At 37.3% G+C, this 27,023-nt stretch overlaps 1 protein-coding gene across 1 annotated transcript in view; it reads left to right on the top strand.

Moving 5' to 3' along the window:
• Positions 1–27,023, top strand: part of LOC128864203 (thrombospondin type-1 domain-containing protein 4) — a 203,148-nt gene that overhangs the window by 58,218 nt on the left and 117,907 nt on the right. The window contains exons 3-4 of the mRNA XM_054103760.1: positions 6,671–6,740; positions 24,309–25,042. Coding sequence (XP_053959735.1) covers positions 6,671–6,740; positions 24,309–25,042 — 804 coding nt within the window. The remainder of the gene's footprint in view (positions 1–6,670; positions 6,741–24,308; positions 25,043–27,023) is intronic.

The following is a 27,023-nucleotide window of genomic DNA, read 5'->3' as shown; positions in this document are numbered from 1 at the left end:
CAACTTACTTAACTTTGAACCTAGGAACAAAATTTTAAATGGAGTATCAACTGACAAAGCTCAGTTACATCAACCCGATTGTTTAAGAAGCGATTGAGAAAACAAAAATGTTTTTACTGCCAATATAAAATCTTCTGTTAAGTTTGATGTTAGTTAAAGAAGGCTCATAAATAAAGAAATGGTTGACAAAAAGCAAGAATGCGAAAAAATGTAAGAATATCGAACAGAATAATAAACAAAAAGAAAATGTATACAAAAACTTCGGGGTTATTTTTCCTCAAAGTAAAGCAGTTCTAAACAAAAGTATTGTTGGATTGACATATTATTTATTTGGAGAGAGGGTTTTGACTTTCTTAAGTTTCAAAAGCATATGCCGATGACTTGGTCCTAATGGTCTCAGGAGCCTTCCCATCAGTAATGTCTGAAATTTTGGAAGGTGCACTGGCTACACTCAGTAGTTGGGCTGCCAGTTGCGGTCTCAGAGTCAACTCTGACAAAACGGAGTTGATGCTATTCACCAGGAAATACAAGCCTCCGCCTTTTAAGCTTTCACGACAAAACAACCAGTGTCTTACACTCGCATCGGAAGTCAGGTATCTTGGTGTAATACTTGACCCCAAGCTCCGCTGGAAGCTGCACGTTGAAAATTGAGTTAAGAAGGCCAGTATAGCCTTCTACGCCTGTAAATCTATGTTCAGCAAAAAATGGGATCTCAAGCCACGTGCCATACTTTGAATGTACAACTTAGTGGTTGTGCCAATTTTAACATATGGTTGCCTAGTTTGGTCGGTAGCTCTTCAGAAGGGCTACAACTCCACTAAACTAGAAAGAGTGCAGAGAACTGCATGTGTGGGCATCACTGGTGCTTGTAGAATATGTCCCCCTGCTGCGCTCAACGTTATTCTGAACTTACTTCCTGTGGATCTGCAGGTTAAATCCATTGCTGCTCAGAGCGCTATTAGGTTTAAGGAGCTTGGCCTCTGGAGACAATTTCCTTCACTGACGGATCCAAGATGGAATCTGGAGTGGGAGCGGAGGTTTTCTCTAAATCAGCCAGCATTTCGGCCTCCTTTAAACTGCTAGAAACGAGCAGCGTTTTTCAAGCAGAGGTCTTCGCGGTCTTGCAAGCATGCAAAATGCTTCGGGATCGCTGTTGGGAGGGAGACATTAATATTTTTTCCAATAGTCAAGCTGCGATCAAGGCCCTGCCGCCTCCGTATTGAAGCTCTCGTGCGCTATTTCGAAAACACTATGACCTCAATACGATAGAAACAGAACGCTTAAGTGATGCGAATCCCCCGCCATTCAATTTTCAAACTCAATGCGATGTTCACTGGCCACTGGGTGATCGATACTCATGCGGAGAAGCTTGGAATTCCGTACAACTCCTATTGCAGAAGCTGTGGGGATCCTGCAGAGAAAGAGACTGTTGAACACTTTGTCTACAAATGTCCGGCTCTGGCGGCTAGGCGCTTGAGACTCCTTAGCCCTTTGGGGTTGACTTGAAGAAATTCTCCAGCCTAGATCCCTTTTCTCTCCTCCACTATATCAACAGCACTGGATGGCTGTAGAAGGTTTTCTCTTCCCAAAAAGTTTTCTTTGCACAAGTAATGGCCTACATTATTACACCGTCATTTTTGTTTCGATCTTTCGATTCTCTATTTATCGTGCCAGACTCTCATTATTTTCAGCATTACATTTGAAAACGAGGTGTTTACCATCTCTTTTATCGGGATTGCTTGATTCTCTATGGATCGCCTCGCTGAAGTTATATGTAATACATTTGTTATCAATGAAACCTCAAGTTCATGTTTATTGGGTTACAAATTTGTTTCAAAAACGTTTTAAAATAATTGTACGTACATTCATATGTATGTATGTATGTATGTGTGTAGAGCAAGCACTTGTTATTTTTGAGGGTAATGCGTCACTATTTCATCTAAATAAGAACAAATATGAGAAGAAGGTGTGTAAATATTTTCGTAACATATATTAAACAAACACAATAAAAAGAAAAATAACAATTAGTAAAGAGTGTGCTGCTATTGATTTATTTCCATGTATGAAAACATATGGGATATACTATATTTATTTGCTAATTTTTATACACTTGTGCTTAAAATAGTAGTAGCGCGAAGAATTACTAATTTTTAACTATTTTTATTTTTTATATTTAAGTCTTATTTTGATGTTTTTATGTTTTCCATATTCTATTACAAAAAATATTTATACAAAATGCACAAAAATTTAAGAAATTTCGAAAAAATACACGAAAATGTTAAATTCAGAATTTTTTGAAAAATGTTGGGCGTGCAGTTTTATAGCACTATCAATATTAGTGGTGCAAGTGCAATATTAAGGTGTCTCAAAATTCTTGTTGATTTTTGAGAATTTTATTTTGATGAGGTGTTTGTTTCTTCCTACAATAAACTACCGAAAATGTGCTTTATATGGAAGAGAATTCCCAATAATTCAGTGAAAAAAATTGTCAAAATCGATGCGATTTTTGAGCAACTTCGAGCTTACACTTTTCCTTTCTAACTTTTCTTTTTTTATTTTAAGTTTTGTTGTAGAATGCAGTAAAAACATTCGAAAAAGATTAAATACAAAAAAATAGTAAAAACTTGGTAATTGGTCGCGCAAATTTTATGTCGAAATAATTTTATTTTGATGATAAACATCTTCAGTTCTTCAGAGCTCCTTTTCTCCATTATCAGTGTGAAAGGTGGTGCATAAGTTTCATTTAAAATGTAGTATCTATATTTTAGGACAAGATTTTGGAAAAGGTTCTTACTGGTGCAAGAACTACCTATGTATAGATACGTAAGCTGAGGAAATGGGTTAAGACGGTTTGAGTGGTATTCTTTTCATTGAAACTCAATAGGGTTCCCATAAAGAGGGATGTGCCTCCAGAAATGATATTTCTACTAAAGTATAAGAGCCTAGCTTAGGATGATTCCAATCCAGGAGCAGCGGCAGTCAGTCTAGATCAAAGGAAGAGACAGAAGACACAAGCAGACGAGCCTATAGCATGAAAGCTGGCTGCAACACTCGGCGCAGTAGACGACGATCACACGCATTAGGTACCGTACCTTACCCACCAGCCAAAAAAAAAATGGTCTTAAGTCCTATATGATTATTAAATTGAAGCAAAAGATATTTTTATTTGCTATTAAAAATCTTTCATTATAAATTTCTATAGAACTTTCCTTCTTTCATATACTTTTGTGCATATGTAAGATTTTTAGTTCCTTATTTAATCGCGTAAAATTAAAAAGCAGTCCTTCAAAGACGCAGTTTGTCTTTTGGACAGAGTTAAAGATGGCTGATCCAGAGTGAGAAGCAGCCAAATTGCATCTGAGTGGAACACCAAACTAATCAGCGCTTGGCAGGGCTATTACAATAATAACAACATAAATAAATAAATAAAGGCATTGGTTTGTCCTCTCTTTGGTAGAACTGCATAACTTTCTTCTTTACTTAACAAACTCAAAGGTACTGTAAAGTATCTACGCAAAACGGAATGCAAATAAACAGCGGAAAGCAAATAAACAACGGAAAATATAACTGTTGTGTTAATGTGTTTACATCTTTGGCAAGCTCACACTCTAAAAAAGCAATTTGGTTTTTAAAGAAATCTGTCACCAGACAAGTACCGGGTATTTTTTTTAAGAGCTTGAGAAATTCAAACTATAATATAAAAAATAAATATTCTTGGAATGAATTCATTTTTATTACAATCTGGTAAATAATTTCATGGCATTTATTTTTTGAATATGATTTCCTGTATATGTCCACCGCGGATGCGAGTTAAGTGATCTATTCGATCAGCCGCGTCCAAACCGAATGTCGTCGATGTTTAGCCGATTAATTTTTGGAAAGAAAAATTCAGTCAGCTTGCCATTTCTCAGGCTCTCGAACTCTTAGTTTCGCCTAAGAGTCGGGTGCGGCAGGACTTGGTGTATTTCGTTTTGCGGTTAAAGGAGTACTCTCCTCGACAACACCTGTTTTTCGAGCTGTTGCGGGGGTGTCCCCTCTGATTTCTTTCGTTGATGTGTCCGGCAGGAGACGACCTTTACCGATTTTCTCAGCTCGAATCCAACCTTTTCTGCAGTTTTTCATGACGTCGAATAGTTCATCGAGTTCTGAGATTCCGGTCTTTATTTCCGTGGATGTATTCCTATTCTTCAATATAACTGCATTTTGACAATAAACTCTTGTCGCGGAGATGCAGTTTTTTCCTTTCTGTGTTTGCGTCCTTTGCAGTTACATGGGTTTGTGACGGCGCATTGGGCGCATTTGCAGTATTTTTAGCCTCTTTTGACGTTACTCTTACGTCTAATTCTTGAGGCGTCATTTCAGCTCTTTCATTGACCGTCTCTGATTTTTCTATTGATGGCAAGGATCCACTCGTAAGAGGCGTATTCGCTTTTTGTTGTGGCGAGCGAAGCAATCGAGGTTTTCTTACGAAAGGGCTCTGCTCTAGATCTCCATAATTAATGGCCTACTGCTGTTTGTCTTCTTTTTGTCTTTTTTCCATAATTTTTTCCTTATTTTTTTATTTAACCAGCTCGCCGTGTGCAGGGGGGCGGGCCGAAATAATCAAGAGCGGGTGTACCCTCGGAGGCAATGCTCCTACCCCAGTTCCCTGAGGCCTGACCTACGCTTTACCGATCCCGGAAAACACGGACGGACCGGCGCTCGCCCGGAGCAACGAAGGCTTCTACTCTTTCGCCCAATGAAGACTTCCTGACCAGGGTCCAAGGCGGCTGGTTACTGATATACACCGGAGCTAACACATCGGCAGAGCGAACTCTCATCACCCCTTTGAGGTCGCAGGTGCAAAGTCATACGACCTATCCAGGGACTCGCCGTGCACCCCGTTGCATATATTTGCACCTAACATCGTGAACAACACTGACCAACATATCGCCTAATATGGGACAGACATGTGCTGGATTTTGTCTCCTAACTTTCTAGCTAACTCTTACAAAGTCGCTGACACGAGGAACATCTTGACTAGGGTCCGCGGGGTCGTCGTACCCGTCACCTCCTTGAGGAGGATGGCCTTGCGGGCAGAGATTGTGTTGATGATAAACGAAAAAATCAACCAATGGCACTTTGTTGCCGTCTGGACAACGACTGATTGGACGAGTGTGTGAATGAAGGCGAAATGAGCGTACAGAATTTGGCTGCCGAGTACTCTGTGACGTAGCAGCCGAAGTTATGCGCACAATTTTCTTTTTCACCGTAGTTAAAGAGCAAGCCTGGGAAATCTATCATCCTGGGCTCGATACCGCCCGCCATTCACCGTGACGGCAGCTCCTTTCTCATTTCGGAAGCAGTAAGGGCCGATGGCATAGTAAATTTCCGCAATTTGAAAGCGACCATATTCGAATATATCGCATATAAATTTCAGTCCCGATGAGTGACAGTTAAAGCTTTCGCAAAGTGGTAAAAAAATACCACATAATTACTCAAAAAATTCAAATACAATTTTTTCAAATCTAACAGCCAAAATCAAGGCTATTATAGTTGGATATATCACACATCCATTTTGCTCCCGATTGGAGACGGTTGAGGAATATCGTACAAATTTTGGTCCCGGTGAGAGACAGTTAAAGCTTTCGCCCAGTGGCCAAATGCATTTGACTTATTAAGGACCACCCTAATGCACGTATGTATGTGTACAGCTAAATACATTTCTCCTTTTAATGCAGTCTAGAGCAGCAGTTGCGGGAAGTTCAATTACTGTGCATTACTTATAGATGTATGTGTGTATGTATGTATGCATGTATGTACTACGAATCCAATGTAGAATGGACAGCATGCAAATTTATACTTAAAACTCATATACTTAAAACTCATGCACTTATACTTGTATCCCATGGAATTAGTTTACTTCGTCTAGCATATTTGCATCTACAAAATCAATTTTTCACCAAGAATGAAAGAAGGAAAGAAAAGAGATAAGAAAATTGGAACATTTTTCATCACTTCATTACTTCAATTCACTTATGAATTCAATTTGCATTGCAACATCTTCATCTGAGCACATCATTACAGCATACAGCTTTAAACGCGACTACATACATACATACACACAATGCGCATAATGCATCTCGACATATTGGCATCTCTGTTGGACTTGCCGTCGTCAGTCACTTGTTGCTGATGATTTTGCAGTTCATTTACGGCTCTGATTGAACGCCTCCAAAAGCTTCCAGTGTTCATATGGCATATGAATGCACACACACACATACATGCGTGTAAATATCGCACATTTCTTCATCGGTTTGCGGTCCAACTGCATATTCAATAGTGCCGCACTATTGGCTGTCGCTTGGACGCCTCATTCCGGCGTCAAGTTGTTTTGCGCTCGTGTTGCAATTTCAGAGATATGGAACACTTATCCATTGAGATTGGAAAATGCTCATTAATGTCGAAAAAGATTATCTCTCAATGATTTTCGTGCGGTCATTTTGAAAGAAGATTTTTGGGTCACTTCCGAAGGGGAATTCTGCTCTTCTGATTTGTGATTTTTGAGAAAAAGTGGAGGCTTTATAATCATGTGTAAGCGCCAACATATCACCCTGTATCTGACGCCAAATATGCCCTGCTGCTTTGAATAAATGAGCTAATATTATTTTCCATTTTTCTTTTCTTTCAGACTATGTTTCTTTATTGTGCTGATCAGCACTTTAGTTGCCGCAGACATAACGACTGTGGAGCGGATACGGGTAAGTGATCTAAATATAATTCATAAATACATACATAAATGCAATTATAGGTGAGAAATATTTGTACTACTTGCAAAAAAAAAATACATCTCATGTAACAGTGGATGCCGTTTTACTCAAAATACGTTCAATGCGTAGGCTATTCATAAACACTCTGTTTCCAAATTATAAACACGCCACTATAAAAATATAATTCACACTACAAAGAAAGCAATATAACGCAAAGCTTCAAACTTTGTACAAAATTAAAAAAATATTTCAAAATCTATCAAAATTTTGAACTTTTTGACCAACATTTTTAGAATTTTTCTGGGTATGCAGTTTTATAGTCTATTGCTGCAAACATGCTCACAGCCCAGTAACAGTCGAGTTGCATATTTTTTCATAATTTTTCAGCAAATCGACGTGCCTTTTATTGGGTCCATATTCGAAAAAAAAACATAATTTCTTAGGTATCAACTCAAATCACAAATTCAACGGTTTTTAGAAATACCTCTCCTCCAGTGCCGAGCTTATATTGCGAGTCAGAAATATTTATTTTCCATCTAAATTGCGCCGTTGTTTTTGCTGTTTTTCCTACAGATAGGGGGAATTGCAGCCCAATCGCTTCACCTAATGTCAGATGATCTCAATGAAATTCTTTTTCATCAAATAAATGTATTCCAAAAACTTTTCTGATAAATTCATGGTTGATGAGGTATCGTATACAGGATCTTCAGATTTCTATAGTTAAACTAATTTTTTGTATAAATCCAATAAACAAAAACATGCGTACTTTTTCCATTATTTTAATTGTTCTACTTGTACTCGTTACTTTAAAGCACCCGTAATTTCTTAATGATTTCGAAAGGAACAATAGATCCCCTCACCTTTCGAAAGAAAACTAAGACGGTTGCATTTTAGTTCAACAATTTGTAAGACATTTGTATCGAATTGAATTAAACTGGTGACAACCTAACAACTCCTAAAGTAAACCAAGTAGGCTTTTAAAGTTCAAAAATTTTTTAAACTAAGCTAGGAATATGTGCCGTCATCTTAAAGTTTATAACCAAAATAATCAGAGCAAAAAAATTGTAACAAACTTTTTTGTGTCTCATTAGAATAAGAAATATTAAGGGTACTCAGACAAATTTCGGTACTTTGGCGGTTTGTTAGTTTGCAAATGTGTTTCACTGTGAATGACCTGTTTGGCTTATTTCTCTTAAAATAAAGGGTGATTTTTTAAGAGCTATAGGAAAGTGTTTCAATAAAACACACGTAAAATTCAGAAAAATGCATGAAATTTTTATTATATCGATAGTTCAGTCCATATAACTTATTGCTTGAAGATTATTTCATGCAAATGTTGACCGCGACTGCGCTTCAAATGGCCCATCCGTTTAGTCCCATTTTGGCATACTCTTTCCAATGTTTCGGCCGGTATCTTACATATAAATGCTTTAATGTTGTCTTCCAATGCGTTAATTGAAGCAGACTGGTCTGAATAGACATGAGCTTTAACATAGCCCCACAAAAAATAATTTTAATCCGTTATATCGCACGATGTGGGAGGCCAATTGACAGGTCCTGAACGTGAAATAAAATGTTCACCGAACTCGCCTCTCAACAAGTCCATTGTTACGCGTGCTGTGTGGCATGTGGCACCGTCTTGCTGAAACCACATGTCATGCAAGTCAAGCTCTTGCGTTTTGGGCAAAAAAAAGTTGGATATCATTTCACGGTAGCGCTCACCATTCACAGTTACGTTACGATTCGCAGCATCTTTGAAGAAGTACGGTCCAATGATACCTCCAGCCCATAAACCGCACCAAACTGTGACCTTTTCGGGATGCATTGGTAGCTCTTGCAATTCTTCTGGCTGATCTTCACTCCAAAATCGACAATTCTGCTTATTTACGTACCCGTTGATCCAAAAATGAGCTTCGCCGCTGAACACAATTTTTCGATAAAAAAGTGGATCTTACGCTTTCTTAACAGAACACGCATTTTTACAATAAAATTCAATGATTTGCAAGCGTTGTTCGTTTGTAAGACGATTCATGGTTAAATTATAGACCAAACTGAAGATGTTTGACAGTGAAACAAAACACGAAACGTGCGTCCGCTGTTTAAACCAACTGTTTAAAAAGATTAAAGTAAAAAATAAACAAAAATAATTGTAGATATTCTTCTAATACAATTTTTGCTAGATATTAGTAATTAAGTATTCATTTTACAGAAAAAGACGCTTTGTTGCTATCGCTTATTATAAAATGTTATATCAAAGTTTGCATGCGTTTTGCTGCCATAATTTTTTGCAACCTCAGTAGACGTCGTTTGCGGATTTTCTGTATCTGCCTATTACTAGGAGCAAATTACGCAATTACATTAACTATTCCTTCTCTTTGCCTTTCTTCAAGTCGTCAATAATAATTAAACAAACCAAAAACATCGAAATATTCCACCAAACTAATTTCTAGGAAGAAAAAGATTTCAAACCAGTCTTGACAGCTGATTGTCAATTTGTAAACGCGTAGATTAATTTTTGTGGATGTATTGCTAAGCTCGGCATATGTGAACGTACTTTTGCTTTGGTAATGCTCTTGCGCACCAGCTGAATTTTGCGAATGAGTTTCGCTAAGTTCACAGGAGGAAAATAAAATTATGCAACAACCACATTATTTTATGCTGAACAAGCATTAGAATAAAGAAAATAACTTTACCTTGCCGGCAAAGCAAAGGGGGTTGAGTTCCTGTTAGTGAACATTAGTAAACAAACATAGTATAATAATCTTAATAAATTATTTGCAAGTTTTGAATCTGACTTTGCTATACCTATGTAGCGATATGAGCGAATGTAACACTATCTTAATACATTTTTGAGGATTAAAATGCCTACCACTTCTGGGGATTAATAAAAAATATTCCTATGTAAATGAGGAGGACATTTCCATACTGACTACTCAGTTATTTCTTAAAATCAATTTTGCAGTAGCAGTTGTGTTGACTCATTTGGGTGTACTCTATCACTCCCACTGAGTGGCGATCTACGTATGCAAGTATAACCGCAAGTCGAGAGGTGCTGTAAGAAGCGCTGAAGAATTTGTTAAACGCTTGGATGAAAAATACTGTCTTACATAATTTTAGGCAGTTTTAAAGACAGGCGCGCTGTTGAATATCAATATCAATAACAAATTAAACGTTAATTTCAGGTAGGGTTTGCTGTTATTTATTAGACGCGTAGTAATATATTTATATATACAAGTATGTGGCTAAGTGCTTTTAGATATACAGTCGAACTTCCATATAGTGAATTCGCACGGGACCTGAAAATCACTTCACTATATAGAAACTTCATTATAGAGAAACATTGATTTTTTATGTAATTTTATTTAAAATAATCAGTGAGTTTGGTTTGAATTACAGTCTTCCATTTTTCATTTTCAATAAAAGCTTCCAAATCATGTAGAGAGTTGAAAACATTAATCGGCACGTCACTCCTCATTTCCACAAAGGTTCTAATTACGCTAATGGATGAAGCAGCTTGTATCCACGTAGGTAATGCCTCCTCAGTTTCTGCCAATTCTTCAACGGTCAAATCGTGTTCATCGTTATCTGAAATAATATTTACATATTCAATTTTTGCTTGACTATAAAAAGATAAATGCTTACCAGGTTCAGCTGGAACTCCGCGACTTTCAAAAATGCTGTTGAGAATATCTTCTTCGGATGGGTTGTCCCAAGTCTGCACACCATTATCAACATTTACGTAGTCATCAAACGATGCTTCGATATTTGCTACTTTTTTAAATGAAGACTGTAAAGGAGCCAAATTCGATATTGACAGGAGGTCCTCTTCAGAATTTCCCTCATCCACTTGAGTCAATATATTCGTTAAAATTCGTTTTCTGTAATGTTGTTTCATGTTGTAGATAATACCTTGGTCCATTGGTTGCAGTAACGAAGTCATGTTGGGAGGAAAATAAGCGAGATGAATGTTTCTCAACTTGTCTCTTACATCTTTAGGGTGGGCAGTGCAGTTATCAACAAAAAACAACACCTTTCTGTTTTGATCACACAATTTTTTGTCGAGTTTTACAATCCATTTCGTAAAAATCTCACTGGTCATCCATGCTTTTTTGTTAAACTCATAATCGACACCTAAAGATTTTATTCCCTTGAAGCACCTCGGATTTTTGGCCTTTCCGATTACCAGCAATTTTAGCTTTTCTGATCCAGTCATATTGCTTCCCACCAGGACAGTTATTCTCTCCTTGCTTTGCTTCCCACCAAAGCATTTTTCATTTTTGAATGCCAGTGTTTTAGTTGGCAAGCATTTGAAAAACAAAGCAGTCTCGTCGGCATTAAAAATGTCGTTAATGTTGTAATTTTCAATTAATTTCGGTAAAAAGTTCGTTACCCATTCATCACGGTTTTCTATGTCGGCGTCAGCACTTTCCCCACATAATGTCTTTTGAATAACGCCATGCCGACTTTTGAACTTGTCTAACCAACCTGTACTTGCCTCAAATTCGTGGTGTCCTAGTGCTTCCGCAAAATCTTTGGCCTTTTGCTTCAATAATGGTCCAGATAAAGGGAGATTCTTACCACGTGCAACGAGTAACCATTTCAGCATTGCTTCGTCAATATCCTCAAAATGACAAGGTCGAAGTCTTTTGCGTTTGGTATTTACTGCCAAATCCTCCGCATTTTTTAAAATCACTTCCTTATTTTTTAAAATATTTGATAAAGTGCTGGGAAGAACTCCGAATTCACTGGCAATATCTTTTTTTTTTTCTTTCCTTCATTAACTTTGTTAATCATTAATAACTTTTTTTCAAGCGAAATGCTGCTTCGATGCGTCATTTTAACTTCAATCACTGAATAAAACTGTAATAGCTCAGCTCTTTCTGTTTTAATTTTGGGATTCCTCTCATTACAGTTTGTCCACATCTAACTGTAATTTTTTGCAACAGAAAACTTTTGAAAAAATTCACTATATGGAGACAAAAACTTAGGACGCTTGAATTTCCAGCTGTAAAATTTGTTCATTATATAGAAAACTTCACTATATAGAAATTCATTATAAGGAGACAAAAATACACCGAAAGTAGAACGAAAAAGCAGTGTCTTCGAAACCAGTTCATTATAAGGAGAGCTTCATTATATGGAAGTTCACTGTAGAGAAGTTCGACTGTATAAATGATGAGTTTAACTGCTCTCTTAACTTTCCGATTCCAAGGCGTAGCTGAGTGAAAAAAAACATTTTTTTCAGTTAAATTTCAGGTACTGTACATTTTATGGCAAAAAGGAAATAAATAAGAAGTAAAAAAAGAATTTAAAAAATTTTTGTTTTTTAATTTTTTATTTTTTTATTTCTTTAACGAAATATTATAATTTAGGAAATTAGATAGCCTGGAGCGTTCAAAGTAAATAAATAAGAAGTAAAAATAAAGTGAGTAAACTTTTTTTTTAAAGAAAATATTTTTTTTTTAAAGAAAATTAGATAGTTGGCAGTTTATACTTGTAAACTATTGAACATATGCAGTTAAACAAAATTTTGGGTTCAGTTAACTCCCGATTGCCAGGACAAACTCCGTGAGAAAAATTTTGATGTTTTTTTTTCAAAAAGTAAATAAATGAGAAATAAAAAAAGAATTAAAAAAAATTGGTTTAAGAAATTAAAATTTAAGAAATTAAAAAAAAATGTTTAAGAGATTTAAAAAAAAAAAATTTTAATTTTTTTTAAGAAATTGTTTTTAACAAAAAAAAATTTTTTTTTTAATTTTTTAAGAAAATATTGATTTTATGAAACTAGATTTGGCGCCTTAATCCCATGCCGAAGGGTTGTTCGTGTCCGGCCAATTTGTTGAGAAATCATGAATTTTTTATGAAACTACTGCGCTCGGTGCATGTTTCATACCATTGGGTTCCAGGTCAAACCGAGGAGATTGTTTGTTTTTTGCATAAAGTAAATAAATAAGAAATAAAAAAATGTTATTAAAAAAACATTTTGTTTTAAGAAAACATGTTTTTTAAGAAAACATTTTTTGTAAGAAAATATTTTTTTGTAGTTCGTTTCACTTACATTTTTTGTAGCAATTATAGTTTTCCTACCACTATTTTCAAGATGTTGTGTACTCAGATAACCCAAAACCAACTTTCCAACACTCAGCTTCACATTTCGTAGAGCTTACACACATCCCCTTGGTCAGAGTACAACAGATTAAGAAGTGAATATGCTGAGAAAATTAATAAATGCGACATTATTGCACAAAGGGAAGCCACCATTAGTGTAAAGATGCCTTGTCGTTCATTATGATTTCGGGTACAAAATTATAATTTTCTTGGGCCGTATTTAGTAGGGCGTGAGATTAAGTTAACCTCGGCTAAGGGGCAGCATTTGGTGAGAAGTTTTAAATTTGTAAGGGGAAATCTTTAGTCCTCCCCAAAATTCAACTCAACGAACAGCAGCTTATGCCGATCTTGTCTCGTCGATGTTTGTGAACACTTAAGAGGAAATTTACAACTGAAGAGTAGATACCATAATTGTTATTGTTTCTTCGACTAATTTTCGATTTGTTGTTTTAATTTAGTGTATATCTCTTGGTTGTTTCCCTTGTCGTTCTGCTTTATGTGCCAACTGAACACCCTAGAGATGGCCTCTTCTGCTCGCTAATCGCTAATGTAGTTGAGGACGTCCGAATTTGTTGTCAATAAATTCTTTGTCTGTTTGTAGCATAAAAATGAATACCCAAAATTTGCAAATTTTATCGTACATTCATATAACTCAAAGCATTTTTTTCATCAAAAATCAAAGATAATCTTATGTTAAGTGAAGATACTTCAAAACTTATTTATAATTCAATAATGGGCGTGCTGTAATTGATTGCTTTGTCAAATGCCGTAATAACGTAAAGTTACATCATTTTCCCTTTGATTTGCTTTTTTTTTGTAAAATAATACTTGTATAATTTTATGATGCCATAAACACTTGGCAGTTGCGGTTGTACTCACACATTTGCATTTGACCTTCTCCTACAAAATTACTGAACTCTAAAAGAATTCTTGCAATGCACGCAGTGGCCCAAAAAATTTTTGAACTGTGAAAAAATAGCCGAATTTAGTCGAACTTTTCCCATGGGTGCGTCCGTCGCCAACGAAAATGATTTTCAAATTCAAGCCCAACAAAATCGAACTAACAACAACAATGTGAGCATTATGATAAAAATCAGCTGTAACGCGCCTTACTCGTCTTCAATTGTACGCAACAGTAAATACAACAAAAGCAGCAACAACGAAAACGATACAAAACAATATCCAAAATGAGAATCAATTTGCGGCTAAAATTCCATGTGAGACGCATCGTGCAACAAGTAATTTACGTGTCAATTGACCTTCACAAGAACCAACAAGAACAACAACAACAACAAAAAAAGCAAATAAAAAATAATTATTGTACATTGGCTACATGAGCTGTTTTACAACAACAAAATTGTCACTAATCGTATATATGTGTATGTGTGCGCGCGACATTTCGTCACAACGTTCAATGATCCATCAAATTTGTTCCAAATTTTGATAATCACTGTCAACGCAACCGGCTGTAATGGACGCCAAACCCCTAAAACGCTGATATCCATCCATGGCTCATTCTTATATATGTAAAATGTTTGTATTTAGTTGATGCATTTTGTTCTTGCTTTTCAATGAATGTACTTCCGTTTATTGTAGCTCATAGAATCTGAGCAGATGATGAGCTTTGAACGCTGAGTGATGAGCAATGAGTAAAAAGCGCTGACGAGTGTTCATTCTAATGATTTCAGATGTCGGCATTAAGCAAACTAAATAAAAACATGTGCTCCATATTCAAAGACACTGATGTACATATGTACATATGGATATACATATCATCACTACATATTATAAAACAAAGTCGCTTTTTCTGTCCCTATGTCCCCGTATACGCTTAAATCTTTAAAACTACGCAACGGATTTTGATGCGGTTTTTTTTTAAAGATAGATTGATTGAAGAGGAAGGTTTATATCTATATAATGTGAAGAAATATATAAAGGGGGACAATCGGTCAAAATGTGGCAAAAAAACATAATTTTTTTGTTTTCACGGCCATAAATCATAAACGAATCAACCAATTAAAATGAAACTTTCTTAGAGTTTAACTTTGAAATATTTACTTTCGTTCTGCATCAAAAAAAAAATTGATTTATTTGTTATTTAACCAAAATTGTTTAAACAAAAGCAGCTCTTTTTCCAAAAAAAGCTGTTTGTGTGTGTGTTCGCTGTCAACCGAATGAAGCAACAGGCGTTAAGCGATAATCTCACCACACCTCATTAATGTTGAATTACATCGTATGGTGACGTATGTATGTATGTATTTACGAATCCCTCGCATTATTTCATTTCGGACGTGTGTACATATGTATCTATGTATGTACTGAACTCCATGTAATTATATGCACATACAATTTTACAGCGAAATAAAACGCTATTTTCACGTTCTATATTAGTAAATCGCACATACAGTATGCAAAGTTCGTATTAGTACACCCTCTTACAAATAAAAATACCACGTATATTTTCAAATTTACTTTAAAGCAATTGATTTCAATCGTAGTGCGGTATTGTATAATTCATATAAAAATAGAATAATAACAAAAACTCCGAAACATTTGCATAGAATTGAAAAAAATAGCTTTAGTAGCAGTGTAGCTATTTCTACTGCAGGCAAAATTCGTATTAGTACACTTAGTATGCGTTGAATTTGTAAACAATTTGTTGGTATTTACCTTTATTTTCGAAACGATTCAATGTTTAACCTTGGGCAGTTGCGTTTTAGTAGCCATTTGTTCAAGTTCGCGGAGTTAGCTTGCAATGTCGCCAAAGTCAAACGAAACTAGGAGATTAATAATAAATATGAACAAAAACGGAAAGTCTTTACGCGAAATTGCGAGAACATTGCAGAAAAGTGTGTCTACAATACAAAACTTAGTCAAAATTTTAGAGACAGTGGAAGGATTGACAAAAAGCTTCGAAATGTGAACAGGGCAAAGCTTGGGCAGAGGCACAAGACTTATTTGAAACGCCTTATGAGAAAAGACCCCGCCGTCAGTGGAGTTTCACTAGCTGCAGAACTAGAAAAATACTTTTCTATCAAAGTTACACCTCAAACAGTGCGCAATTATGTAAAAAAATTGGGATTTAGAAGCAGAACTGCGGTTAGAAAACCATATGTATGTAAGCTCAGTCAATAGAAGAAAGCGTGTTATATTCGCCAGGCAATATTTAAACAAAAATAAGCGGTTTTGGAAAAGGGTAATTTTTTCAGACGAGTGTAAATTTAATATAAAAATGTCCGATGGACGCATAAAAATTTGGAGAGAGTGTAATACTGGCCTTCAAAAACGAAATCTGCAGCCTTCTTTCAAGCACGGTGGTGGTTCTCTGATGGTATGGGGATGTTTCGGGGCAAACGGAGTAGGAAAGTTGCATTTTATTGATGGAATTATGACTGCGAGGCAATATATTAATATTTTAAAAAAGAATCTACGCAAAGGTGCCAAAAAATTGGGTTGCAAAAAAAAATGTATATTCCAACAAGATAACGACCCTAAGCACACGGCGTTGGATACAAGGTTATGGATGCTTTATAACTGTCCAAATTATCTCAAAACACCACCACAAAGCCCGGATATTAATCCCATAGAAAATGTATGGTCGATTTTCAAAAAGCAGCTGGAACATCATCAAATAAGGAACCGAGAACATTTAAAAAAAGTCCTCAAATCAGAGTGGAAGAAGATTTCTCCAAATCTCACAAAAAAATTGGTGGAATCTATGCCGAAGAGATTGTCTGCTGTTCTAAGGCAACGAGGGTATCCTACAAAATATTAATTTTCTGAACTATTTTTTATTTACTCTTTAAATCATTAAAAATACATGTGTACTAATACGAATTTTGCTTCTGTGAAAAGTGTTCATTTTTTTCTTTCTTATTTTTTTTTTTTTGCATTTCAATACACTTTGTGAGCGGTTTTTTTATTTGGCCTTATTTTAGTTAATTATCTATAAAATAAAACGGTTTCAAGCATTTGTTTTAAAATTAATTTGAAAATATACGTGGTTTTTTTATTTATTAGGGGGTGTACTAATACGAATTTTGCATACTGTAATTAAAATACAGTTTTTGAATAGTTTTTATTGATTCGGAGCGCGTTTAGCTTGCTATCGATTCCATACAATAACATTTTTTGTCATTTACTTTTTACGACAACTAATAGCTTATTTTCGAAGCGATGTCAACAAATAGGTACAACATTAATCCTTATCCAATTAAATACCTTAAATACATTGTTGTTTTCATATAGATCTATGTATATGGCTCTTTACAGCATATAATTAAAAACAATATTTTTCAAGATATTTCATCAGTAGTTAGTAATTGAGATCTACCGGAAAACTTGCGTTAGCTGTTGCGTCATCCGGCATTGCCGCTACTCCTTTGGAAGGAGGCCGAACCGCACACTCTACATTCAAGCTCCCGCTGAAAATCGCAACCGATGATGATAATAGCGTCTGTAGTGTTTCTAGACAGAGCAATACAGGAAAATTGATGCGTGACTGCTCATTAATAGTCTGGGACGAAGCTATCATGTCAAACAAGACGTCTGTGGAAGCATTGGATAGGACAACACGCGATTTGTACAACAAAAATTCACCTATGGGTGGATGTACAATTCTGTTCTCAGGAGATTTCCGTCAAATCCTACCAGATGTGACTCGAGGAACACGTGCTGACGAAATAAATGCTTCGCTAAAAAGATCCCACCTTTGGTCGCATGTCAATAAATTAGATCTTAAAACTAATATGAGGGTTTCGTCATCTTCACGTGAGAACAGGCTATTTCCAGAGATGCTGCTAAAAGTTGGCAATGGAGAATTAACACAAAGTGAGGGAAGGATTAACCTAGAAAACCTTTGTGTTTTGATAGACAACATCCAAGAGTTAGTCAACAATGTCTATCCAGACATTGATAGCATAAGTTATAAGACAATATCTTGCTTTAAAGAAAGAGCTATTCTGTCACCAACTAACGAACAAGTAGATAAAGTAAATAACTTGATTATTTCAAAGGTTGATGCGCCGACGAAAATATACTACTCGGTCGATACTGTTCTCGATTTGGAAGAAGCTGTTCAATTTCCTACAGAATTTCTAAATTCTTTGAAACCGTCTGGACTCCCTCCTCACAAAATGGAGCTGAAAATAGGTTGTCCTGTTATTTTATTAAGAAACCTAAGTCCACCTAAACTTTGCAATGGCACGCGTTTGATGGTAAAATCACTGAAAACTTTCATAATAGAGTGCACAATACTCACAGGATGTGGTACCGGCGAAGATGTATTGATTCCCCGAATCCCTCTGATACCATCGGATCTACCATTCCAATTTAAACGCTTACAATTTCCGGTAAAGACATCTTTTGCAATGACCATTAATAAATCTCTGGGTCAAACCTTCAACGTTGCAGGCTTAGATTTGAGCGTTGACTGTTTTTCACATGGCCAACTGTATGCCGCTCTTTCAAGAGTAACCTCTAGAGAAAACATGTTTGTATTGTGAAAGCTATGAACGTTGTATATAAAGACATTCTGTAATATAGTAATTGTTGTAAAAATAAAATAAATACATATGTAAAAATGCAAAAAGGAAATATGTTAAGGTGTAGGGTATGAATTTAGATATTCCACAGATAGCAGGAAATCTTCATGCTATAAAGAAAGGGGAATTGTTTTACTCCAAATTTAACGCGTGCGGGCCACGGGCACTAATGAATAAGCCAAAACTACTGGATCGATTTTAATCATTTTTTCAGTGAGTGACATAGGGTATATATTTTATACCCGTGCGAAGCAGGGCGGGTTGCTAGTAAAAATATATATGTGTATAGTTGGTTTGTTGGAAGAACGTTGCAGCTCAATATATAAAAAATATATTCCATTCTTCTGCAAAAAAATCAACAAATTTTCGTCGAAATTCCACACTTTTCAATTAGAATCTTTAGAAAAATTTCATTGAATGTTTGAAGCGTTCAAAATCACATTGACAATATTTTTTTGTTGGATTGTTCTTCCATGTAAAAAAATGTCGAGCACTCGTTTCAAGCATGACCATAGAAAAAAAATGATTGAAATTAAATAAGAAGCTAATATTTTGATATGTCAAAAAGTCCTTGTGCAAAGGTTAGTTTTTATTTTTATTTAATTAAACCAAATGAAACATTAATTTCTTAGTCCAAGATAATTTAATTCGGATAAAACTCTGGATAAGGGTGCAAATTTTATGTAATCGAATCTTGGGAACTATAGCAAAGCACTGCCGTTCTTAGCTTTACCTACTATACATATATTCTCCTTCCATCTACAGGGTTTGGCACTCGAAGTGTAACCAATTAAAAAGATCATAAATCTAGTTTGGAAAATTACTTTTATTCAATTCATAGTAAAAAATATGCGAAAATAATATAAAATTAAGAATCAATTTACTTTTGTTCCATATGATTACCCTTTGCCTTGACTATGGCCTTGAAACGAATAGCAAGATGCCTGAATGTGATTTGCAGGTAAATATTTTGGCCCCCTCGCCGACAATGGCTTTTTTCAGCGCCTCGAGACTGCTGAATCTTTTAGTTCGGACCTTGCTCTCCAAATTGACCAAAAGAGAATAATCCATCGGATTTGCGTCTGGTGAAGTTGAGAGCCATTCTGTGGACGTTATGAAGTTCGGAACGTTGGTTTTTAGACATTCTTGGTTCACTCGAGCTTTGTGAGACGATGCCGAGGCCTGTTGAAACGTCCATGGTCTGCCACCCAAATGTTTGTCTACCCACGGCTCCAAAGCTACCTCCAGAATACTTTGCCGATAATATTTCGCATTTATCTTGACGCCAAGCTCGATGAAAACAATTGTAGAGCGCCCATATGCGGTTACAGCGGCCCAAACCATTACCTGTGGCGGGTGCTACCTCCTGGTGGCCAATCGATGACTCAAATTTTCGTACGAACGGTGGGGCAAATAAACCCTACCGTTTTGGGAGTTTGCAAATTGCTCAATTTGAAAAATTTTCTTCTCAGAAGACACAATGTTCGGAAAGTGACCGTTGCCGGTCAACCGAAGCAACTCCTTGCTCTCTCAAGTCTGACTTATTGCTGCTTCGGTGTGAGATCATGCGCCTTTTGGATCTTCTTAGGCTTGACTTTGATAACATTTTACAGTATGCGGTAGATGCTATGGTCAGATATTTTCAGTTCTTTCGCCATTTGATTGGCACTTCGTCGGGGATATCGCTCAAGTCGCTCTTTCACTTTTTGAACCATTTCACGTGATGTTGCAGTCTTTTGATGACCACCTCCATGACGTTTCGCAATGTTACCAGTATCATTGTAACGAATAATGGTGCGACAAACAAAAGCTTTATTTACTTTAAGGTGCTCTCGGCAAAATGCTTCCGCGCGCTTGGAAACAATACTCTGGACTGCCATTTATCTAACTAACAGACAGCTGATGCCCGTGCACTAATTCAGGTGACTAGTGATCGGTGTTAAATTAAATATTAGAGTTAGACTTAAATTATTAACCTACGAAATATAAAGAATTTGTAACCAAAAGTTGAATAAATTTACAGATTTTAGTGAATTTCCTACAACACTTAAAGTAATTACCGTTTTGCATTTCGCACCCGACTTCTCGCAAGAAGCAGCGAGAAATTGGTGACTCCAAAAACACTCAGGCTAAGAAGCCCATTGCATTCACAGCTCTAGAAAGTAAAATAGTAGATAAGCAAGGAGGAAAGGAGAGAAGTAACAGAAAGAAAGATGTAGCATAGAATGAAGACAGAAACAGAGATAGCTAGTCTTGTGAGAATTTTCCGGATTCTTTGGCAAATCTGAAAATATTCTCCAGTTTGAGAGACCGAATATTACTCATTCTCATGACATCGAAACCCAAAATTTGTAGCCTTCTTCTTCTAGCAAAGGTACGACACTCACAGAGAAAATTCGCTGTGCTATCCGCCTTCTCTAATCGGGTCCTCAATGATTCCAATGGACGTCAAATGCCCATGAGTTGTGCCGTAATAATGCCGACCATCAACCGAACGTCTTTTCTTCCAAGTTTTAGAAGAAAGTTCGACAGTTTTCTGTTCTGTCACAAAACACTTTATAGTTCTGCAGCGCTCTAGACTGGACCATCGCTCTTTATTGTAAATTGCGTACATACATACTCATCCAGCTAGAATACTAATTAAAAAGATTGTAGAGGTTTCAGAGATAAAAGCTAACAACGGGATTTATATGGAGGAATTGAATCAGGAAAGTTCAAAGAACGGGCTCAAACTTTACTAAGATCTTTTGTATTCGCCAGACTTGCATTATATAGGGTTTTCCAATGAGAGGTGTTATTTTCATATTCAAAGAAAAATGCTATTTTTTAATATAAATGAATAGAAAATAATATCAGGCAAATTACCACCACGACCACGCTTATAGGACAATATCCTTTTCATGAAATTTTCCATAACCGAATTGCAAAGTGGCTGCCCTATGTCCTCGATAGCCTCACGAATTCCATCTTTGCGGTCTTGAATCAACCCTGGGCTGTTGGCGTAGACCTTCTCTTTCACGTGGCTCCAAAGAAAAAAGTCACAAGGTGTTAAATCACAAGATCTCGGTGGCCAATTGTGATCACCTCTTCGAGAGATAACACGGTCGGGAAACTTTTCCCGTAAAAGATCAATGGTTTTGTTGCTGTGTGGCACGTAGCGCCGTCTTGTTGAAAATAAACGTTGTCCAGAGCAATACCATCGAATTCCGGCCATAAAAATCGTTAATCATCTCTCGATAGCGATAGACAACACCTGTTATTGGAAAACCCTTTACTATGCGTAATATGATATGGTCTCCATATGAAGACAGCTAAGTTAAGCCTGGACTCAACTAACATAGCATATAACAGCTTGAGGGTATATAGGTGAGAGAGATGTAATAGCTCATATCGAATAAAAGACAACATGACAATATACAGAGAACTCAAAAAGTCATTTGAACTCCTCGCCATTTAATTTCCAAATACGTAGCTGTGTTTACTGGTCACTGGACGATCGGCACACACGTGGAAAACCTAGGGTTACCATTTATCCGTCATTGCAGAAGCTGTGGGGATCTTTTAGTGGGGATCCACTAGAAACCGGTCCCAGCTGGCAACAGCGTTGCAGTCAACATCGCTCCGCTCGTGAAAGCTGTTTTAAAAGTGTGTTAGGATTTTGCAGTGGCGAAAATGCAGCGATCGTTGGAGCAACGTTACTCGATCAAATTTTGCGTAAAGCTTAACAAAACGAGTACCGAAACCATTGGGCTACTCAAGGAGGCTTACGGGGACCAATCTCTGACCAGTGCCCAGGTAAAACGGTGAAGACCTCTGCATTGGCCAAGATGGGGGTTCCGGCGCTTCCCCACCCTCCCTACAGCCCAGACCTGTCCCCTCCGGACTTCTTCTTGTTCCTGCGTCTGAAAAGAAAGCTGAAGGGGAGGCGTTTCGACTCCATCGAGGCGATCCAAAAAACTGGGACAGCCGAATTAAACGTGATTCCGGCGGATGAGTTTAAAAAATGTTTCCTGCAGTGGAAGGACCGCTACCAGCGGTGTATTGACGCTTAAGGGTCCTATTTTGAAGAATATTAGTTGTGCAAGCCAAAAGGTTTAATACAACTGCTTAAAAAAAAATAAGGCTCATTACTTTTCAATCAAACCCTGTACTATAATTATATATATGTATACATTTGACTATAACGATCTTCCAGCAAACGAAAAATATGTATTTTCACATATCGTCGTGCAAAATGGGCTAAGCCACCAAGGGCTTTTTTTAATTTCTCAGAATCGATAATGTATATGCGTCGTGTTTTCTGTAAGTATGATCTATACATTTGTATGCGAATTGAGGTGGGTCTGGTTTCAATATGAAAATATGTAAATGTACTTAAAACATTTTGCAACTAATAATTTATACCTCTTCGTATAACACGGAATATATAGTTGCTAAAAACGCCTACTGGTATGCTAATTAGTTACTTATTTATTGGGCTCGGTAAAATGAAATAATTACCATCACAATTAATTAGGGAGACTACTTGGGTATCGAGCAAAACTGTTTTACATATAAATTCAAAAAATGAGAAAATAGTTATGGAATGATAAGCTTTAAACTAATTTGCGAATAACTGGGTACGTTGCATCATCTGAAAAGGGATGATCTAAGATATCATAGACAAACGCCAAAAAAATTAGCGTCACTCAAAGATTGAGAGAACAAGGAGATGCAAGAGAGACGCTCAGTTTGTGCTGGAGAAATTTTAGCCAGCAAATTCTCCAGAAATGCGCTGTAAGCATTGAACTTTTTGTAAACAATGAATTCGTTTTTTGTGGAATTTGATACTTTGTTGTATTTCTGTCCTTGCGGTAAATTTGCACTTTATAGTCAGAAACGCTAAAATGGTAAACTTAAGAATAATAATAAAAGCGATAATTTTTTAAGTATATTTGTGGTAATTTTTTAGAATAACACAAATATTTTTTACCAATCTCAGCTGATAAGTCTTCTTCCACCGGTTTTTGCAAGTGATGACAAATATTCCGTTTGTTAACTTTTCTGCCTCCACTCTTCGGGTGAGAAGTTTCACTTACGCTCTTGATGGTGCCAGTGATGGTTAATTTTATTATCAACAACAACTAATATTATTGCATTTTTATATTATAATGCCAGTTTTGAAATTACTGCAGAAAGGTGCAAAGGCCAGCGAGAATTGCATTGCTTAATGTCCCTGACATCGTTAATTCGGTTTAGTTCTTAGGATGAATTGGAGCTTGGCACCTTGGTTTGTAATTCTCTAAATTTTGGCTGTTTGGCTGAGCGCCTCCTCTGCCGTGCGTCTTGATGTTCCACAAATTGAGAGGCCAACAGTTCCAAGCGGTCTCCGAACGGCAGATATTTTTTATGAGGAGCTTTTTCATGGCAGAAGTACACTCGGAGGTTTGCCATTGCCTGCCAAAGGGCGACCGCTATTAGAAACAACTTTTTCTTAATTTTGGTGTTTCACCGAGATTCGAACCTACGTTCTCTCTGAGTTCCGAATGGTAGTCACGCACCGACCCATTCGGCTACGGCGGCCACCGATAACAAATATCTAGTCTTCGGAATTTTTTTAGTTGGCAAACGCCATCCAAAAACAATGACAAATATCCATGTACGGCCAAATCTGCCCACCCCTAACCCATCTGCTGTCCGAAGTCGGCATAAAGTCCCATTGCACGGAGTGCTAAGAATGGTTTCATGCACCCTATTCATAAGAATTATTATTGGCTCGAGTCGTTGTAACATCCGCCGTCCGATTTAGATCTTAAAGAAGTTTTAAAGTTAAATCCTGTCACGAATGTTTTTGCCAACTGTAACAAAATACTTACTTAGCAGTTTCTTCTTTTTGCAGTATTTTTTATAATTCTTTTTTATTTTACAGAAGCACCAAGAATGGCTAAAGCAACGCAATCAGCAAAAAAGCAATCGCCTGGCGGTAGCTGTTAATTATCCGAAATCCAACTATGAAATGGCCAATCTATGGCGCTATCCCAAGCAAAGTGCAGCGCCTGTAGAAAAGCCGAGTATAAACGAAGTTTATCCAGAAAACGAAGCTGTTGAAGCGACTGTTCAACCGTCAACAACAACAATAGCCATAACACCAACTACCTCGACTTTGCTCTTGGCCACTACAGAATCACTGGAAGCAACACCAGTTAGCACCGTAATGCACACCGAGGAACAATCAGTATTATCGACTACGCCGACCGTAGCCTCAGCCATATTACCTTCTTCCGCAACACAGCGGACAACAACTGAGCCGGTGAAGTTGCCGCGTGGCTTTCAAGCGCCGACATCTGAGCGAAGTGTGGGTGTTCCCGATGCGCCTATTATTAGTAGTGTTAGTTCCAGTGCGGCCAGTAGTACCCGAAAAACACCTATGATAGCAACAACAACTACAGAGTTACCAATTAGCAGCTCGATTAGCAGTTCTGATGTTGACAAAGCTTCAGATGTGTCGTCAAACGAAAGTTCAGGGTTTTCAACAACAAAGCGACCGCACGCGAGTCCACGTCAACGCGCCTATCCACGCTGGGGAAATTGGAGCAAGTGGAGTGAATGCTCGCGGAGTTGTGGCGGAGGTGTTCGCTTTCAGCAGCGCAAATGTATCAATCGGTGAGTTGCGAGAGAATAGTTCGTAGTCCGAATGGTAAATTTTTTAGTGGTGCAGATATACAGATTTGAGGTCACTTAAGCGTCATGGAAAATCTTAATTTAAAACATGTAAGGAAGTGCTGAATTCAGACCGCACTGAGCCATATAAATATATACCCGCCCACATTTAAAAAAAATTTAAGTTGTATTGGAATCGAAGAAAATATTGTAGCTTCAAACGGACGAACAGAAATTTAGTCTTAACATATTAAAAGTGGGTGTGGTTAAAGCATAAGTGAGGTAGGGAGCAATACGTGTACCAGATTTGTGCGAGTTTTATTTAGTCGTTATCCAGATGCGCACTTGGTTGTCTCACGGTACATTTTTCAAAATTTTTTTTTGCGTCTTATTTATTTAAAAAAATGAAAAATTAATTAAAAGAAATCGAAAAACTTTAATTTTAAATATTTTGAGCTACTTTAAATTTAAATTTTGTGGCGCACGCGGATGACATAGTGCTCTTGGTATCAGGAATGTTTCCAACCATAATCATTGAGATTATGGAAGGAGCTCTGGTATTACTCAGTAGTTGGGCCACAGACTGTGGTTAAGTGTAAACCCTAGCCAAACTGAACTGATGCTATCCACTAAGAAAACCAAGATAGCAAACTTTAATCCCCCAAAACTAAACGGCGTTAGTCTTACGTTAACCCAACAGACAAACTACCTAGGTGTTATCTTAGATCCCAAACTCTGCTGGAGGTCCAACAGTACAGGGTAAAGAAAGCGAATATAGCACTGTACACGTGTAAGAGAATGTTGGGTAAAAAATGGGGTATCCAACCAAAACTATGCAATTGGCCCAACACAGCCATTGTAAGGCCAATACTAACATATGCGGCACTAGTCCGGTGGCCCGCAACAGAAAAAAAATACAACCAAATCAAGCTGAACAAGATACAAAGAACAGCGTGTATCTTAACTACAGGAGTGCTTAGCACCAGTCCTACAGAAGCGCTCAATGTACTAACTCATCTATTACCATAAAAACAACCGTTACCTGCAGCGCGGTGAAACTCAGAGACATAGGAAGCAGGACAACAAGGTCGTACGGTCACAGCAAGATCCTCCTACAGGGACCCCCGCAGAATCCCCGACTTTAACTTCAAGAAAGACTTTACGATACGTTTTCCACCGAGAGCCGATTAGAACAAAGGGAAGGTGATTGGAAGATACGACATTGAAATATATACTGACGATTCTAAAATGAACTGTGGTGTGGGAGCTAGCTTCCATTCGGAGCCACTCAACCTTTCTCAGTCAATTCGACTTCCTGACTATGCCAGCGTGTTCCAGGCAGAATTCTTAGCGGTCAGAGAAGCATGCAAATCACTAAAGGTCTGCAAGGAAGTTGGTGCAAGAGTAGTTATCTTCTCAGACAATCAAGCAGCTATAAAGGCCTTAGACTCCAACTGCATTTCATCCAAGCTAGTCTTACAGTGCAAAGAGGAGCTGGAATTGCTTAGTCATTGGCTTGAAATTACTCTGATATGAGGTCCCGCTCATAGGAACGTATGGGGTAATGAGATAGCGAATGAGCTAGCAAGAAAAGGTTCGACACTAGACATAGCAGAGGCGGTGACAGTCTCCACCCCACTCAACACATTAAAATCATCCATTGCTTGACACTATCATGCTTTAGCCGAAAGAATATGGAAGCAATTAACTACATGTATTACAACAAAAAACACATGGCTGTCATACAAAATCCAAGGGACGTATCACCTGTTAGGATGTTCTCGGCCAAACATCTCCCGCATCACTGCAACCCTTACAGGTCATTGGAAAGTAGGGGATCATCAGCCAGACTCAACCTCCCCTTCAATCCCATCTGTAGAAGCTGTCAAGCGGATGGGGCGAAGGAAAGTCTTGTCCACTACTTATGTGAATGTCCAGGGCTAGCTAGGGCACGTCTCCGCTCTTTCGGTAAGCCTTTCTTGCA

The sequence above is a fragment of the Anastrepha ludens genome, chromosome 5 (assembly GCF_028408465.1).
Source record: "Anastrepha ludens isolate Willacy chromosome 5, idAnaLude1.1, whole genome shotgun sequence".
Lineage (NCBI taxonomy): Eukaryota > Metazoa > Arthropoda > Insecta > Diptera > Tephritidae > Anastrepha > Anastrepha ludens.
The sequence above is the reverse complement of the archived record's forward strand: the minus strand, read 5'-3'. Positions and strand labels throughout refer to the sequence as shown.